This window comes from Onychostoma macrolepis, chromosome 23 (genome assembly GCF_012432095.1).
Source record: "Onychostoma macrolepis isolate SWU-2019 chromosome 23, ASM1243209v1, whole genome shotgun sequence".
Taxonomy (NCBI): domain Eukaryota; kingdom Metazoa; phylum Chordata; class Actinopteri; order Cypriniformes; family Cyprinidae; genus Onychostoma; species Onychostoma macrolepis.
In genome coordinates, this window is record NC_081177.1 from 3,297,733 (window position 1) to 3,317,092 (window position 19,360).

General features: G+C 35.2%; 1 protein-coding gene across 1 annotated transcript in view; it reads left to right on the forward strand.

Annotated features, from left to right (window-relative positions):
* LOC131532137 (polycomb protein SCMH1-like) overlaps positions 1-19,360 on the forward strand; it is a 37,380-nt gene that overhangs the window by 12,853 nt on the left and 5,167 nt on the right. Inside the window, exons 8-14 of the mRNA XM_058763569.1 lie at positions 5,399-5,703; positions 5,815-5,941; positions 6,551-6,754; positions 6,839-7,000; positions 8,699-8,827; positions 9,350-9,559; positions 15,938-16,101. Coding sequence (XP_058619552.1) covers positions 5,399-5,703; positions 5,815-5,941; positions 6,551-6,754; positions 6,839-7,000; positions 8,699-8,827; positions 9,350-9,559; positions 15,938-16,101 — 1,301 coding nt within the window. The remainder of the gene's footprint in view (positions 1-5,398; positions 5,704-5,814; positions 5,942-6,550; positions 6,755-6,838; positions 7,001-8,698; positions 8,828-9,349; positions 9,560-15,937; positions 16,102-19,360) is intronic.

Consider the following 19,360-nt stretch of genomic DNA (forward strand, 5'->3'; position numbering starts at 1 on the left):
CAGTTTAATTACAGTTTTGGACATATAATGTAAAAAATATATATATATATATATATATATATATATATATTTATATAAATACCTTAAAGTAACTAGAAATGAGCATGTAAAGCAAATATCTTTAAAAGAAATTCTGTGTGGAACATGCCTCCGATTCCCCCGTACCTGTTTGCATCTCTGAGTTGTGGTCTGGAAAGGTTGTAGGTTCGAATCCCACACAATGGTTGATCCTTGAGCTGTGATCAAGGCAAGAACCAGGGCTATTATAGTTAACTAAAAAATAAAACCATAAAAAAAATTGTTAGTTGAAATAAAATAAAAAATACTGAAAATGAAAATAAACATTAAATATTAAATGAAATAGAAAAACCTAAACTTGATGTACTAAATTATCTAAAGCCAAAACTGAAATAAAGTTAATAAATAATAATAATAAAAATGACAAAAATACACAGCAAAATTACTAAAACTTTAACTAAAGATAAATAAATAAATACTCCTTCAGAATGTTAGTAAAAACTGTAATAGTGTCACAATGATAAAATAGCACTGGACTGAACCTGTTAAAAAGTCAATTTGGAGCTTAATGTATTTTTATTTTGGATAAGTAAACTTATTTTATTTCAGCTAGTTTTCTGTGCAACATTTCTCATTCTCTCAAAAACTAAAACTGAAAATGAAATAAAATAAAATAATATATATATATATATATATATATATATATATATATATATATATATATATAAAATGTAGGTGTATTAAGTAAATTACTAGAATGTTAACTAAATGAAAACAGAAAATATAAAAATAAAAACAAATTCAAAATATGAAAACTATAATATAACAAATCACCCATTTAAAAAACTATTTTGTTCCTCAAGATGAATGCCGTTTTATTCATTAATCGCTAGAGGACAAAAAGTACTAAAATGACTAAAACTAGAACTGAAATAAAAAAATATATGAAAGATAAACAGAAATATATTTTATAAAAAAAACTAAAAAAAAAAAAAAACTATAAAAATGGCAAAAGCACATTACTTACAAAAATGAAAAGGAAAACTGAAAATCTATTTTAAAAAAAAAGGTAACTCAAAATGTAAGTACTATATCATATAAATAATGCTAAAATACCACTGGTTCCTGTGCTCTTCTGTAATCTATAGAATAAAGGCAGAAAGAGGAGTAGACCGCTTGCGTGAGCAGCAGGGTGCGCTACAGCTCTCTGAAACTCCACAGTTCACCCATAAACACCCTCAGCCATCACATGACCACTGTGCCAGCAAGATCTTTTCCTTCAGTCTGAATCAAGGCTGTCTATTTCTCTGAGCTGTTTTTAACGCGTCTCTTTTGTAGTTTCAGCCTTTAAAACTTAATGCGATCATAATTTGGTCTACTCTATGGTATGTTTCCGTCTGGCCTAAACTTAAACCTCATCTGGGATGAAATAAAATATAAATATATTGATTGAAACAAAACAGCAACAACTACCAAAAAAAGAATGATTATTTCATAAGAAATAAAAGGAGAATCATTTAATGTGTTAGTTTCAGTGTTATTGTAGTATTATTTAGATTTTGAATAAGTTTTGTTTTAATATTTTCAGTTTTTATTATAATTGTTTGTCTTAGTAATTTTGTTTTATGCTTTTGTCATTTGTATTAGTTTTTTATATTTCTATTTTAGTAATTTTAGTACTTCAGCTTAAACAATTTATTTCTGAACATTCAGTCAGCTTCAGTGTTATTTTAGTATTATTTGTTAACTATTACAGTATTTATTAGGATTTTGAATTTATTTATTTTTATTATATTTTATATTTATATTTTTAGTTTTAGTTTACATTTTAGTAAATTTGTTATGTGCTTTTGTCTTTCTTTCTTTTTTTTTACTTCAAATAACTTCAACTTCAACATATATTTTTTCAGTTAGTGGCCAAGGCAACATTTCTCATATTCATTTAAGTTTAAACTTTTCATCATATATTCATATTTCTATTTTATTTCAGCTGTATTTCGACTAACAAAAGTGTTTTAAAATAGTTTGTTAACAATAACAAGTTCAGCTAAACTGTCAATCATAGCTGTTGTCATGACAACCCACACAATGACCCTGCTAAATTCTAATGATTTAATTAGGACTAACTAGAAATGGTTAATTATCATAATTGCGTCTGCTGTTAGCAGTATTGAGTAAAGCTCTCACAGCGAGACTGATGCATTTGACTGGGTTTTCAGATTTTCAAATTTCACATGTGGACCTTCCAAAAATATAGGTTATGATTTAGATAGCATACTGGCAATCTAGGTAGCACGTACAGTATATCGTGTGCAATGTATAATGTCATTTTTTCTACTGAAGGTGAACATTTCACTCTCATACTAACAAGAATGGATCGCGAAAGTAATGACAGTCTTCGGAAAGCGCTTTATTTGACCGAACAGAATCCAGAACGATGTTATAATGTTCTGTAAAATAAAACACACACTGAAGTCATGAATTAGCTTGGATTTAATCCAGATCTGGTGTTTTGAACGGAGTCGGTCTGAGCCATAGATGATGATATACGCGTTTCCATTAATGTTCATTCGGCCGCAGCTGGAATTCATTTGGAGTCTGCTGAAAATATTCCCCAAATTATACAAACCTCCGGATCTCGTGTTGCAGTGTTTGTAATTCCGCACCGCATGTTGTGTTGGGAATTACAGACATTTGTTTAATGGATTTGTTTTGGATCTGGATAACATGGAATGACCTGCGCTGTTTGTTTTTTTGTAGCCCATCCAAGTAATTATGTGTAAATTAGATAATTAGCGAGCAAGCCACGCGGGTCAGGAGAGATTCGAGAGTTTGAGTGAAAATAAACAAATCGCACACTTAGACACACATCTGTGAGAAAAGATGGAGAATAACCAGAGAAACGGGACAGGCGGAGAGGAAAGTGGTGAGAGTGTTTACAGTAAAGACCGGTGACTAGAAAAAAGCGTTTAACTGAAACACACACACACACACACACACACACACACACACACATCAGACAGACCAGCACACTTAAATTAGAAGTCTCTTAAGTTAGAATTCTAATTAGAAAATTGAAGACAGCATGAAATGTCTTAATGAGTGTGGGTTTATTTTCTGTCCTTTGTGACGTTCAGGTGGGACATGTCACAGTGCCTAATTTATTTAAAAAAATAATAAAATACTGTCAATCATCAAGGATGCATTAAATTGATCAAAAGTGACAGTACAGACATTTATAATGTTACAAAAGATTTCAAATAAATGTTCTTTTGAATTTTCTATTCATCAAAGAATCCTGAAAATAAAATTTTCACGGTTTCCATAAAAATATTGGGCAGCACAACTGGTTTTCACCATTGATAATAATCAGAAGTGTTTATTGAGCAGCATATTAGAATGATTTCTGAAGGATCAAGTGACACTGAAGACTGGAGTAATGATGCTGAAAATTCAGATTTGATCACAGGAATAAATTACATTAATAATGTTTTTACCATGTTTTTGTTGTAACGTACTGTAGGGTAGTGGGTCGTGATAAAACTCAAGCCTGTCTGTGTGATCGCTGCCATATGCTTGAGTACAAGTGTGTCAGATCTCTGGCAAACTCTTTTTCCTCCCGCACGCCCTCTAATTTAGTTATACTGGAGTTATTTATGGTAAACATACACTCATATCCACAGCCACACACTGACACACTCACTGTGTGTTAAAGGACAGGATGTGTTCAGATGTAAGTGTGTGTGTGTTTGGTCAGGCACTTTCCACGAATACGTTGCAAAATAGGCCTCCTGTTTATTTAACGAATGGAGGCCATATTAAATATTATATGAACTGTTCCCAATATGTTAAATTCGTTTTTGCAATACTTGTTACTAAAATTTGGGACATAGGCCCTGTTTTCTAGCAATAAATATCAAAGAATTCAATGGTTATGCAGTCTGAAATATCCAATAACAGCCTCTTTGTATGCATCACATTGTGACAGATCCATGAAACGATCAGAGGCATGATAATGAGATTATACTGCCACAGTTATCGCCTAAAATAATCAGTCTATATAACCATAAATAAACTATACAGTAGAACTTTAGTAATCAGACTATAAAACCAAAATCATCAGACCATAAGACCCAATAATTTAACAATATACATAACCAATCTACTTTACCCTCTACTGCATGCATTTTGATGGTACATGATAAAAAATTATTCCACAAATTTGTTTGCCCTTTGACACTTTCATACACACACACACTCACACACATTTTTTACGTACAGTTCATGTAATTTTATTTAAGATTTTTAAAGCAAATAATCTTGCCTTCTTCTCACACCATGTGCTCCTGTGACCATGTGTCAGAACAGGAAGTCCCACCTTCAAATGGTGCTTGATAGTGACTCCAACACCTTATTGGACTGTTCTTTGATACTTTTCAAACATTTTAATTGGTTGCAATCATTTTAAAAAACATGCACTTAACATGAGGCATAAGAAAAGCTTTCCGTTGCCTGAGGGCAACATTATGCAGTAGAGGATTAACTAAGACTACATAACCAAAATAATGACATAATATAACCACAACAATCAGACAACATAGCCAAGTTATCTGACTAAATAACTATAATAATTAGACTGTATAACATAAGTAGACTATACACAGTATTCAGACTATATAACCATAAGTAACCACAATTATCAGACCATACGACCACAATAATCAGACTATATAACTGTAAGTAGACTGTATATAGTTACTGCAGTAATCAGACTATATAACCACATTAATCAGACTACATAACCATAATAAGTAGACTATGTTTAGTTACTGCAGTAATCAGACTATATAACCACAATAATCAGACCAAATAACTGTAAGTAGACTACAACCACAATATTCAGGCTATATAACCATAAATAGTAGACTATATATATATATAGTAACTTCAGTAACCAGACTATATAACCTCAATAATCAGACTATATAATCATAATAAGTTGACTATATTTTGTAACAGCGGTAATTAGATTATTTAACCACAATAATAAGACCATATAACAGTAAGTAGACTATATAACCACAATAATCAGACTTTAACCATAAGTAGACTATATAATAATTGCAGTAATCAGACTGTTACAATCACTATGATCAGACTGCACAACCACAGTAAACAGACTATATAACTATAAGTAGACTATATATAGTTACTCCAGTAATCAAGACTATATAACCACAATAACAATAGACTATATATAGCAACTGCAGTAATCAGATTATGTAACCAATAATCAGACTATACAACAGCTATGATCAGACTACATAAACATTTTTTATTATTACTTTTTACATTTTTCTTTATTTTTCCCATTTTGCAGTCACCGTTTCAAAACCAGGTCCTACACCTTCCTCCTCCTCATCCTCTTCCTCTAACCCTAAACCGCCCCGGCGCTCCATGCCATCTCCTTACCGCCTGCCGACTCCTCTTCCTCAACTCCCTGTGCGGAAGGGCATTAGGGGACGGCGGCCGAAAAGCGAGACCATCGCGCTGCTGAAGGCCCTGGCCGCTTCCACTGCATCCCAGGACACAGAAGATCAAGTAGAAGCCACGCCCCAAACCACGCCCATTTCTCAGCATCCCCTGCGTCCATACAAGAAGAGGGGACCTAAACCGGGCAGCAAGGTAGCATTAAAGAACATTTGTGTGGATTTATAAAGGACTGTCACATTAGATAAGGTTGTGGGGGGTGTAATTTGGTGAAATACTTAAGCAGATTGTGTTTTTGTTTCTCAGAGGAAGCCCAGACTCCTCCAAAGCGCCATGTCTATAGCAGCCAGCTCAGACTCCAGGGTGCCTATGACTCAGATGCCCAGCGATGGACTCTCTCCTCTGGGATCCCCTTCATCTGTGGTGTCTACTGGTAATAAAATAAGCTTGTTTACAAATATAACTGCTAGTGTGCCACAAAAGAGAGGAAAAACTGACTTCTTGATCACCATATGACTACATAACCACAAATTTTTGAGTGTATAACCTAGGGGTGTCCCCAAAACGTGTCTGCGCGGCTCTGAACTCCGTTCTTGACTCAACAACGTGCAGAAACACGGGAACTAAACTCTAAAAATTCACCACGTTTTATTATAATAGTGTTCTCATTATAATGTTATGTGTATATGTTATGTGTATAATAAGTAGACTGTATACAGTAACTGCAGTAATCAGACTATGTAATCACAGTTATCAGACCATATGACCTTAATAATCAGACTATATAGCCACTATGATAAGACTAAGTAACCACAATAATCAGACATTATAACTACATTAATCAGACTATGTAACCACAGTTATCAGACTGCATAACCATAATAAGTAGACTGTATACAGTAACTGCAGTAATCAGACTATGTAACCACTATGATAAGACTACATAACCACAATAATCTGTTCGGATACATTTTAATGCATTCGGTCATAATGTTTCTGTACAGTAATGTTTACACATGCCTGTCCTCTCCGTTTCCATCAGTGTGTGTATATGTGAATAAACACGGGAACTGCGGCCCACATTTGGACCGTAAGCAGGTTCAGAGACTGCCGGATCACTTCGGGCCGGAGGCGGTGAATCTGGTTCTGCAGCAGACGGTTCAAGCCTGTCTGGACTGCGCATACCAGCCCAAAGTGCTTCTGGGATGCCTGCAGACCCAAGGCGGTGGAGGAGAGGTGGTCAGAGGTACTGATGAGCATTTAACAACAAAACTGATTCAATATGATTTTAAAACACTCACAATAATGAAGTATTGGTTTGTCTCTCTAGTCCGAACAGATGGCGGTAAGCGGTTGGTGAAGCTGCCTTCAGCGTCGAGCGCCGGGTTTGTGTTGCGCTTCCTGGAGCGAGTGTGTCGACACCTGCAGTGTGATAATCTGTTCAGCAGTCAACCGTTCAGTCCACACAACACCTATGACCGCGCTAAATCAGGTATATTTACGGACTCAGACTGGCCACAAGCAATGTTCCCTGTAATTTTTTTTCTTGCTGAGCAAAACTTTTCTCTATTGGGTGGACATTTCGGGCACCTGAGCAAAAACAGTCTTTATACTAGACCTGTACAGCGCACACACAAAAAAGTGTGTAGCTTTGAACTTTAATGTGCTATTTATATTTGATCTGACCCTTGATGTAACTAAATGATGTATATTTTAGGTTACCTGAGAAAACATTTTTTACAGTATAATACACTGCCATTAAAAAGTTTGGGATCAGTAAAGTTTTTTAAAGAAGTTTCTTATGCTCATCAAGGCTGTAGCCTATCTTGTGTGATATTATTTATTAAATTTATGAATTATTGAAATATTATTGCAATTTAAAATAAACCTTTTCTATTTTAATATACTTTAAAATATAATTAATTCCTGTGAAGCAAAGCTGAATTTTCAGCATCATTACTCCAGTCTTCAGTGTCACATGAAACTTGAACTGAGATCTGTAATTTAAATATTTTCAGAAAACGTGAACGTGAATTCTTCTATAGTTATCTAAACATCCCTATATGAAGTACAGTTTGCACAATACACCTGTGTGTGACTGTAAATGTCTCTGAGTTTTGTTACCGTTCTGTGCCCATCCTCCGCTATTTCCAGCACTTAATCAAGCCACTCTTCTTTAATACATGATAACGTTTATTTCACGTCATTGCATTTGCGTCCGCGACCATTAAAGTATCCAGTTTCTATAGCGACTTAATAGATAAACTAAAATGAAAATATAAACTGAAAATATATCAATACAAGCCATTTCAAAATATTAAGAAAATAAAATTTACTAAATATAATTAATTAAATAAGATTAATTAATTAACACAACACACTACAATTAAACTAATAAAAAATATAAATATTAATAAATCCTATAATAGTGTATGAATAATACTAAAAACTAATTATTATTAAAAATAATAATAAAACAAAAAGCATATAATTTACTAAAACTAAAATAAATTATGAAAATAAGATATTTAAAATAGCAATAAATACTATAATAGTATATAAATAGTACAACAACACAAAATTACAAAAAATTAAAATATGCAAACAAAAATATAAAACTAATAAAACCAAAATTAAAATGAAACAAATAAAAACTAATACAAAATATATTAATAAATACTATAATTGTATCAAAAGAATATTAAAACAAATAAAAATTACAAAAACATTCAAATGTAAATTGAAAAATAAAAATGAAAACTGAAAAATAACATTAAAAGCTAATTAAAAATATTAATAAGTAATATAATACTACATAAGTAATACTAAAAGTAATAAAAATGACAAAGCACATAAAAATACAAAATGTTAAACTACAATTAAAATGAAATATGAAAAGATAAATATAAAAGCCAATTCAAAATATGAATAAATACTATAATAGTATATATTGTAAATAAAACTAAAAACTAATAGAATGAAAAAGCACATAAAATGACTAACACTAAAATGAAAACAGAAAATATAAAAATATTAATACTATACTATTATAAAACTACAAGTATAAAACTGGTATGTAAATAATACTAAAACAACATTGGTGACAATCAATTTGTTTCATACAAATTTGGAAGGACAGGAGTGAGTAAATGATGGATTTTGATGTTATTTCTGTGTGTGTTTTGTGTAGTTAAAGAGGAGCTGTTGTCAGACGGTCCGTCTCTGAACAGAGGTGTGAAGCGGATCTCCAGAGACTCTCCGCCGTACTGCGCTCCTCTCTCCCCAAAACTCCTGCACACAGACACACACCCATCAGAAGGTACAGCAAACGTTAACTTTTGAGATTAATTGCATGCTACATTTATTTAAGTCATTTATCAACGTTTTTTTCAGTGCGATTTCTAAAGGATTATGAAAAAGAATTTCGGTGCCACTTTATGTTAGCTAGCCTTAACTACTACATGTACATCAAAAATAAGTACAATGTACTTATTGTGTTCATATTGTATTGCAAAACACTATTGCTGCTATTGAGGATATGGGTAAGGTTAGGGGCAGGTTTGGTGGTATGGGTAGGTTTAAGGGTGGGTTAAGGTGTAAGGGATGGGTCAACAGTGTAATTAAAATTTAATTACAGATGTAATTACATGCAGGTATTTTTAAAATATAAGTACTATGTAAAAGCATGTATGTACACAATAACTGCATTGTAGCAAATTATTAATTTAAATGTAAGTACAAAGTGGTTAAGACCACCTAATATAAAGAGGGACCAGAATTTCTATTGAATTATGAAGAGTTATGTATGTGTGTGTGTGTGTGTGTGTGTGTGTGTGTGTAGCGGAGACTCTTCCTCCAGAGCAGAATGGATTACTGAAGGAGCAGCGCTTCATGGACTCCGCCTCTAATTCCATGACGCCCCGCCCACTGACCTTGAGAAGCACCTCAGAGTACCAATCACCACCCAGCAGCCCGTATTACCATGGCACGGGCCCGCCTCTACGCAGACAAGCCTCCAACCCCCTCACACAGACACACAGACGAGTGGAGGGTGAGTCTCATGCAGACGTCACTGAGATAATATCAGAGATTACATTCAGAATTTGAATCAGTCTTCTTTTTACATTTTCTGTTTTCATCTTAATTTCAGTTAGTTTTAGTAATTTTGTTGTGTTTTTGTAATTTTTTAATGTATGTAGTTTTATTCATTTATATTTTCAATTTAGTAAATTAACTATGAAAATGAGAAATAAAGCTGAAATGAAAAAAAAAAGAAGGTTTTTATGGGTTTTAGTTTCAGTAATAACCCCGTTCCAGACCCTTATAATTACAAATCAGCTGTCATTAGAATTGAAAGTCAGAACTATCGTTTTGTTTTATTAGTTTAAATGTTGTGAATCTTTCGCTTTTTTATTGTAAACATTTTTATATTTTTATTTTTTTAATTCTAATGTATCATTTGTTTAACTGCAAATCATGAAATTATTAATTGTCATCAGAAAACCAATATCATTATGAAAGAAATGTTTTTCTCAAATACATGTTGGACACAATAGGCCCTTTCGCACCGCAGGAACCTTTTCATAGTACCCGAACTAATTGTGGAACTACCCACTTTTTGGTGTGTTCGCACCGCAGGAACTAGGAACTGTTTTAGTTCCCGGAACTCCGTTTGGAGGAACTAATTAGCTCCTACTTCAGAGTAGGGTCTAAAACAGTTCCATAGGAAATATCATGACGTAAGTGTACGCTGATTGGCTAAACGCGTACGGAAACACCCTCACCCGCCATGATTTAAAACGCTGTGTAAACACATACTGTGTTAACATCGTATCAACTTATATTCCACAAGAATGGAGACCAGCGATAGATGGACGGACGGACGGACGCTGAAGTGCAGGCACTTTTGAACATTTTGAACTCCTTTCCGATCTTTCAATCGCTTGAAGTATAAGTTACGTCGACATTCCATGTCTATTATTGTGAACCCTGCAAGACACAACAAAACACAGCTCCGATCACAGCGTCCTCCATCCTTCTGTTGTTAACGTTGTTCTTCTTTGTTTTCGTTGTTGAACGCCGCGCACAAATGACGTCGCTGTCGACCGGCTTACGTCACTTCTTAGTACCCACTGTCGGTACGAATGCAACCCTTTATGGTACTGGGAAATAGTTCGCGCAAAATCGTCCCAGTACTTTAGTATTGTACTTTTAGTTCTGGAACTAAAGCGGTGCGAAAGGGGCTATTTATTGGCACCCCTAGAAATTCTTATGAGTAAAATATCTCTGAAGTATATTCCCATTCATATTCACATAAAATTATCCAGCCATGGCTTCCTGTTTCACAGAAATATAAATAGGAGGGAAAACAAAGCCCAAATTCCCTTAATCATCCATCACAATGAGAAAAACCAAAGAATATATTTCTAATGTGCAGCAAAAGATAATTGAGCTTCACAAATTAGTGAAGTGGCTTTAAGAAAAGAGCTAGAGCAGTGAAAATTCCCATTTCCACCATCAGGGCAATAATTAAGAATTTCCAATCAACATAAAATGTTATGAAACTGCCTGGAAGAGGACATGTGTCTATATCGTCCTAATGCACGGTGAGGAGGAGAGTTTGAGTGGCTAAAGACTCTCCAAGGACCACAGCTGGAGAATTGCAGAAAATAGTTGAGTCTCTGGGTCAAAAAACCTTAAAAAAAAATGGTCAAACAGCACCTACATCAGCACATGTTGTTTGAGAGCGTTTCAAGAAAAAATCCAAAAACAAACTCCAGCATATTCAGTTATCAGACACGACTGGAACTTCAAATGGGACTGGCTTCTGTGGTCAGATGAAACTAAAAAATGAGCTTTTTAGCAGCAAACACTCGAGATGGGTTTGGTGAACACAGGGATAAAAAGTACCCCATGTGTACAATTAAATATACTGCTGTATTTTTGATGTTGTGGGCCTATATTTCTGCTGGAGGTCCTGGACATCTTGTTTAGACACATGGCATCATGGATTCTATCAAATACCAACAGATAAAAAATCAATAAGTGATTGACTCTGTTAGAAATCTTATAATGGGCCATGTTTGGATCTTCCAACCGTACAATAATCCAAACACAAACCTCAAAAACAACACAAAAATGGGTCACTGAGCACAAAACCAAGCTTCTGCTGGCCATTCCAGTCCTCTGACCTGAACCCTGTAGAAGATGAGTGAACTGAAGAGAAGCACCAACATGGAGCTGTGAATCTAAAGGGTCTGGAGTGATTCTGGATGAAGGAATGGTCTCTGATCTCTTGTCAGGTGTCTCTAACCTCATCAGGCATTATAGGAGAACATTTAGAGCTGTTAAACTGGCAAATGGAGGTTTTAAAAAGTATAGAATAAAAGGGTGCTGTTAATTGTACCAACGTGTATTTGAGAAAAACATTTATTTCATAATGATATTTCCCCCCATTTTAAATTCTTATTATCCAATGAAAGGCTACATTTTTGTGATTTTTTTTTTAAATAAAAGATCAAAAGGATTAACAATGCAGATTAATTTTCACAGGCTTCTTTGATCAAATTTACCAAGGGTGCCAATATTTTTGGCCATGACTGTATATATATATATATATATATATATATATGAACTAGTGATATATATATACAACGGGTAAAATAATTATTGAACACATCACCATTTTTCTCAGTAAATATATTTCTAAAAGTGCTGCTGACATGAAATTTTCACCAGATGTCGGTAACAATCCAAGTAATCCATGCATACAAAGAAAGCAAAACAAATAAGTTCAGAAATTAAGTTTTGTGTAATAAAGTGGAATGGCACAGGGAAAAAGTATTGAACACATGGATAGCCAAGACACCAGCTGAAATCTTATCAGTAATTAGAAAGCAATCCTGCCCCTCGTCAGTGGAAATTTATATTAGTTGGTTCATTCCCAACTAATGGCCTATAAAAAGGTGTCTCATGACCAACGTGTCACACAAGAAACATTTCATGATGGGTAAAAGCAAAGAGCTTTCTCAAGACCTTCACTACGTTATTGTTGCAAAACATACTGAAGGCATTGGTTACAGAAGGATTTCTATACTTCTGAATGTTCCAGTGAGCACTGCTGGGGCCATAATCTGGAAGTGGAAAGCATAATTTCTCCATAAACCGGCCATGACTAGGTGCTCCTCGCAAGATTTCTGACTGAGGAGTGAAAAGAGTTATCAGAAGAGTTGTCCAAGAGCCAAGGACCACTTGTGGAGAGCTTCAGAAAGACCTGGAATTAGCATGTATAATTGTATCAAAGAAAACAATAAGTAATGCACTCAACCGCCGTGGCCTGAATGCACGCTCACCACACAATGCTCTATTGCTGAAGAAAAAGCATGTTGAAGTTTGTTTAAAGTTTGCTGCACGACATTTAGACAAGCCTGTGAAATACTGGGAGAATATAGTCTGGTCAGATGATACACTAATTGTACTCTTTGGATGCCATAATACACAGCATGTTTGGAGGTCAAATGGCACTGCACATCACCCCAAAACATCATGGTGTAGCACTGGCAAAATTCATATAGTTGAAGGAAGGATGAATGGAAAAATGTTCCGAGACATTCTTGATAAAAATCTGCTGCCATCTACCAGGATGATGAAGATGAAATGAGGGTGGACATTTCAGCGAGACAATGCTCTCTACAAACGCTGCAAATGCTCACAACACAACCAAACAAAGAAACAGGCTGCAAATAAAATTCTTTATTTAGTTGTGTTGTGAGCATTTGCAGCACCTGCTGTCAAACTGATGAAGATGTTTTCTTGATTTGCTGGTGCTTTTTCTATTTGCATGTGTTTTCTGAAGTTGCAGCGCGTTGAGCTCTCTCGGCCACCGTACAACTGGTTTCAGAGAAAGAAAATAAAGCTGCTAGAATGGCCAGCCAATCACCTGACTTGAATCCAATAGAAAATTTATGGAAAGAACTAAAGATCAGAGTTCATAGAAGAGGCCACAGAACCTTCAAGATTTGCAGACTGTTTGTGTGGAAGATGCAATGCATGCGACTAGTTTCTCCTACAGGAGGCGTCTTGAAGCTGTAATTACCAACAAAGGCTTTTGTACGAAGTATTAAATCAATCTCAGTAAGCGTGTTCAATACTTTTTCCTTGGGTCATTCCATTTTATTACACAGACCCTAATTTCTGAACTTATTTGTATTGTTTTCTTTGCATGCATGGATTACTTGAGTTGTTACTGACATCTGGTGAAAGTTTCATGTCAACAGCACTTTTAGAAATATATTTAATGAGAAAAATGGTGACATGTTCAATACTTATTTTACCCGCTGTATATATATATATATATATATATAGTATATATACAGTCGTGGCCAAAAGTTTTGAGAATGACATAAATATTAGTTTTCACAAAGTTTGCTGCTAAACTGCTTTTAGATATTTGTTTCAGTTGTTTCTGTGATGTACTGAAATATAATTACAAGCACTTCATACGTTTCAAAGGCTTTTATCGACAATTACATGATATTTATACAAAGAGTCAGTATTTGCAGTGTTGGCCGTTTTTATTCAGGACCTCTGCAATTCGACTGGGCATGCTCTCAATCAACTTCTGGGCCAAATCCTGACTGATAGCAACCCATTCTTTCATAATCACTTCTTGGAGTTTGTCAGAATTAGTGGGTTTTTGTTTGTCCACCCTCCTCTTGAGGATTGACCACAAGTTCTCAATGGGATTAAGGTCTGGGGAGTTTCCAGGCCATGGACCCAAAATTTCAACGTTCTGGTCCCCGAGCCACTTAGTTATCACTTTTGCCTTATGGCACGGTGCTCCATCGTGCTGGAAAATGCATTGTTCTTCACCAAACTGTTGTTGGATTGTTGGAAGAAGTTGCTGTTGGAGGGTGTTTTGGTACCATTCTTTATTCATGGCTGTGTTTTTGGGCAGAATTGTGAGTGAGCCCACTCCCTTGGATGAGAAGCAACCCCACACATGAATGGTCTCAGGATGCTTTACTGTTGGCATGACACAGGACTGATGGTAGCGCTCACCTTTTCTTCTCCTGACAAGCCTTTTTCCAGATGCCCCAAACAATCGGAAAGGGGCTTCATCGGAGAATATGACTTTGCCCCAGTCCTCAGCAGTCCATTCACGATACTTTCTGCAGAAGATCAATCTGTCCCTGATGTTTTTCCTGGAGAGAAGTGGCTTCTTTGCTGCCCTTCTTGACACCAGGCCATCATCCAAAAGTCCTCACCTCACTGTGCACGCAGATGCACTCACACCTGCCTGCTGCCATTCCTGAGCAAGCTCTGCACTGCAGGTGCCTCGATCCCGCAGCTGAATCAACTTTAGAAGACAAAAGTTTTGAGAATGACACAAAAACATTCTCCAAGAGCAACTTCTCCCAACCATCCAAGAACAGTTTAATGATGAACAATGCCTTTTCCAACATGAAGGAGCACCTTGCCATAGGCAAACTAAGTGGCTCGGGGAACAAAACATCAAAATTTTTGGTCCATGGCCAGGAAATTCCCCAGATCTTAATCCCATTGAAAATTTGTGGTCAATCCTCAAGAGGAGGGTGGACAAACAAAAACCCACTAATTCTGACAAACTCCAAGAAGTGATTATGAAAGAATGGGTTGCTATCAGTCAGGATTTGGCCCAGAAGTTGATTGAGAGCATGCCCAGTCGAATTGCAGAGGTCCTGAATAAGAACGGCCAACACTGCAAATACTGACTCCTTGTATAAATGTCATGTAATTGTCAATAAAAGCCTTTGAAATGTATGAAGTGCTTGTAATTATATTTCAGTACATCACAGAAACAACTGAAACAAATATCTAAAAGCAGTTTAGCAGCAAACTTTGTGAAAACTAATATTTATGTCATTCTCAAAACTTTTGGCCACGACTGTACATATCAGTATATCATTATTAATATATATATATATATATATATATATATACACAGTATATATATAATTTATATGTTATATTATATATATATATATATATATATATATATATATATATATATATATATATATTATAAGTATCAAATGTCTATTTTGGTAAATAAATCATTTTAAATAATAATTTCATTTATAAAGTATTTCAGTCACTGGATCATGCAAAATAGACATTAGCACGTGGTTATTTAATATATAAACCATTTTAGTGTCAACATTTTGACAGAAATACCTATATTAAAATATATAATATTTCATTCTACTGTGTAGTACTTCAAACTTAATTTCCGAAGAGCAAATCTTGTTACGACACCTTTAAGACCTTCACATCTCAGTAACGCTCACATACACGTCTCAGAAAACCTGACAGAAACATCAGAGACTGACAGCAGAATGAAGAAAGTGCATTAGCATAATCACGTTAACATCTCTCTCTCTCTTTCCAGCCGCTAGCTCTACCACAGGTCCCGAGACGGCGGCGGTGGCGGCGGACCTTCCCAGAATCCCCGGCAGGAGCCCGTCTTCCTGGTCCATAGAGGAAGTAATGCAGTTTGTGCGGGACGCAGACCCAACAGCGCTGGCTCCGCATGCAGAGCTCTTCAGAAAACACGTCAGTGACCTTCACACCAGTGATGTCGTTCATGAACGATTCGTTCAATTTGAACTAATCTTTAATATGACTGGTAATGACGATTTCGTGTTGACCGCGCATGTGCAACATCATATTGGAGCACAAAACCAGTCTTAAGTCGCTGGGATATATTTGTAGCAATAGCCAAAAATACATTGTATGGGTCAAAATTATCGATTTTTCTTTTATGCCAGAAATCATTAGGATATTAAGTAAAGATCATGTTTCGTAAAGATATTTTGTAAATTTTCTACCGTAAATATATGAAAACGTAATGTTTGATTAGTAATATGCATTGCTAAGAACTTCATTTGGACAACTTTAAAGGCGATTTTCTCAATATTTTTGCACCCTCAGATTCAAATTATTCATTCAAATATTATTATTTCAAAAGGATTCAAATAGTTGTATCTCGGCCAAATATTCGTATCCTAACAAACCATACATCAATGGAAAGCTTATTTATTCAGCTTTCAGGTGATGTATAAATCTCAATTTCGAAAAATTGACACTTAAAGGAACACTCCACTTTTTTTGGAAATAGGCTCATTCTCTGACTCCCCCAGAGTTAATAAGTTGAGTTTTACCGTTTTTGAATCCATTCAGCCGATCTCCGGGTCTGGCGATAGCACTTTTAGCATAGCTTAGCATAGATCATTGAATCCGATTAGACCAGTAGCATCGGCGTTCAAAAATGACCAAGAGTTTGATAGTTTTCCTATTTAAAACTTTACTCTTCTGTAGTTATATCGTGTACTAAGACCGGCGGAAAATGAAAAGTTGCGATTTTCAGGCCGATATGATTAGGAACTATACTCCCAGTCCGGCGTAATAATCAAGGAACTTTGCTGCGGCAGGCGCAGTGATACGCAGCGCCTGAAAGCAGTCCCCAGCTATATTATAACCAGGTACCTGGCTGGGGACTACTTTCAGGCGCCGCGTATCACTGCGCCTGCTGCGCCATGTTACGGCAGCAAAGTTCCTTGATTATTACTCCGAATGAGAGTATAGTTCTAGCAAAATCGGACTAGAAAATCGCAACTTTTAATTTTCCGCCGGTCTTAGTACACGATATAACTACAGAAGAGTCAAGTTATCAATAGGAAAACTATCGAAACTCTTTGGTCATTTTTGAACGCGATGCTACTGGTCTAATAGGATTCAATGATCTATGCTAAGCTATGCTAAAAGTGCTATCGCCAGATCCAGAGATCGGCTGAATGGATTCAAAAACGGTAAAACTCAACTTATTAACTCTGGGGGAGTTGGAGAATGAGCCTATTTCCAAAAAAAGTGGAGTGTTCCTTTAAGACTGGTTTTGTGGTCCAGGGTCACATATTAGTTCTACAGGAAACAGAAATGATTAGTTCACCTCTCGATTCTTGATTCGTTCGTTCTTTTGTCATGTGATGTGACAGCAGTATTGGATACAGAAATGAGTTAATAATTCCCAACCTTCCTTACAAACACGTAGGGATGTAACGGTATGAACATTTCTTATCGTGATTATAGTGACCAAAATTATCACGGTTATCAGTATTATCACGGTATTGTTAAAATGTGCTGGAAATGTTCAGAAAGTACTGGCACAAATCGTTTCACCGAGTTTTATATTTAAAATCAACAAAACAAATAAAATGACTTTTTGTTTGCATAATCACTAAAACGATAAGATTACCAAAGATGTCCGGATTTTAAATGTCAACACTGACAACAGTTTAGTAGCATGTTCGAAATGTTCAAATAAAGATTTGAAAAAGTTTCATAAAAAGGTAAACCTCACATTTCAGCCTTTAAATAAAGAAAAGGGTTAAGTCAAAATTGTAATTGAATAATAAATGATTATATGTGTTTTATCTGCTCCATAAATAATACTAGCTAACTTTATTCAAATTGTTTAAATGTGTAGAATCCAACTAAGCTTGTTTTTCATCAGCCGGTCAAAATTTACAGCAGGGCATGCAAATTAGGTCTGTTTTTTGGCCAGACAGAAACTGCTGCACACAGGCTGAATGTGAATGTAAGTCTCTGTAAATCCACTCTCTGACAGCAGGTGGCGCTTATTGAACAGCAGAATTACAGCTGTTTCCCGTAAACTCCGTAGACAAAGCAGCATTGCGATTAAGAACACTACTTTATTAGGTATTACGTGGAGCAAAGATGAAAACAAAAAGCCATTGAATCGTTTCTGAAGACAGTCAGAACCTTCAGAGGTACATTCATATAATTAATTCATTCATGTATTCATTTGTATAATTCCCTCCGCACTCTTTTAAAACCTCTTAGCTTTTCTGCCTATGTTTTCACACAAAACTAAACTACTCTGCGTGATGTGCGCATGTCAGACTGTTACTGAAAACTGTGCTTTATGCTGGACAGTATTTATTCATCCTCAGTATCCTCAAATCGCGGTAATCAAATACAGTTATAATGATATTTAAAATATGAAACGGTAATACTAACTGTGGGGAATTTTATCATGATTTATCGTCAAACCCAAAATCGTTACATCCCTACAAACACATTTACAGTTATGTGATGCTTTTCTGGTCTCAAATTGTAGCTGTAAATCAAGCGCGGTGCGAGGGAGAGCGGGAACATTTATCATCTGTGTTTAGACTTGACCAGCGAGATTCACACACACACACACACACATACAAACACAAACGCAAACACACACACACACCGTGTCTGGACAGACTCACAGCTGCGTCCTTATTGAGGAGTAACTCATACAGCAGCATTACTAAATTAACTCCTTTCTTTAGTGCTAGTATTAAAATAGTGTGAACGTAATGCTGGTTTTATCATGTGAAATCTCACATCTAGGTTATGGGTTCAATTCCCAGAGAATGCATCAAGTAATTAATTTTAAAAAACCTTACATGCAATGCAAATCACATCTGCATAAACGCAAACACAAAAAGTGAGCTTAAAACGTGAGCAAGAAGCAAACACGCTCTTCTAAAATATTCTCTCAATTACATTATGTGTGGGGATCCTAATTAATTTCAACAAATCTGTTCATTCATATGGTTTATTTCAGTAAATTTAATTATTTACTCGAGTCGTAACTTGTAGCCACTATTTTTAAAGTAAAATGTCATTCAATACAGATTTTCTCAAAAATCGTTAAAATATTATTTATTAATAATATTAACATTATTAATAAATAATTAATATTAATTTTGTATGTCCATTAAATAATGTTTATATTATTAAATACATTTTAATATTT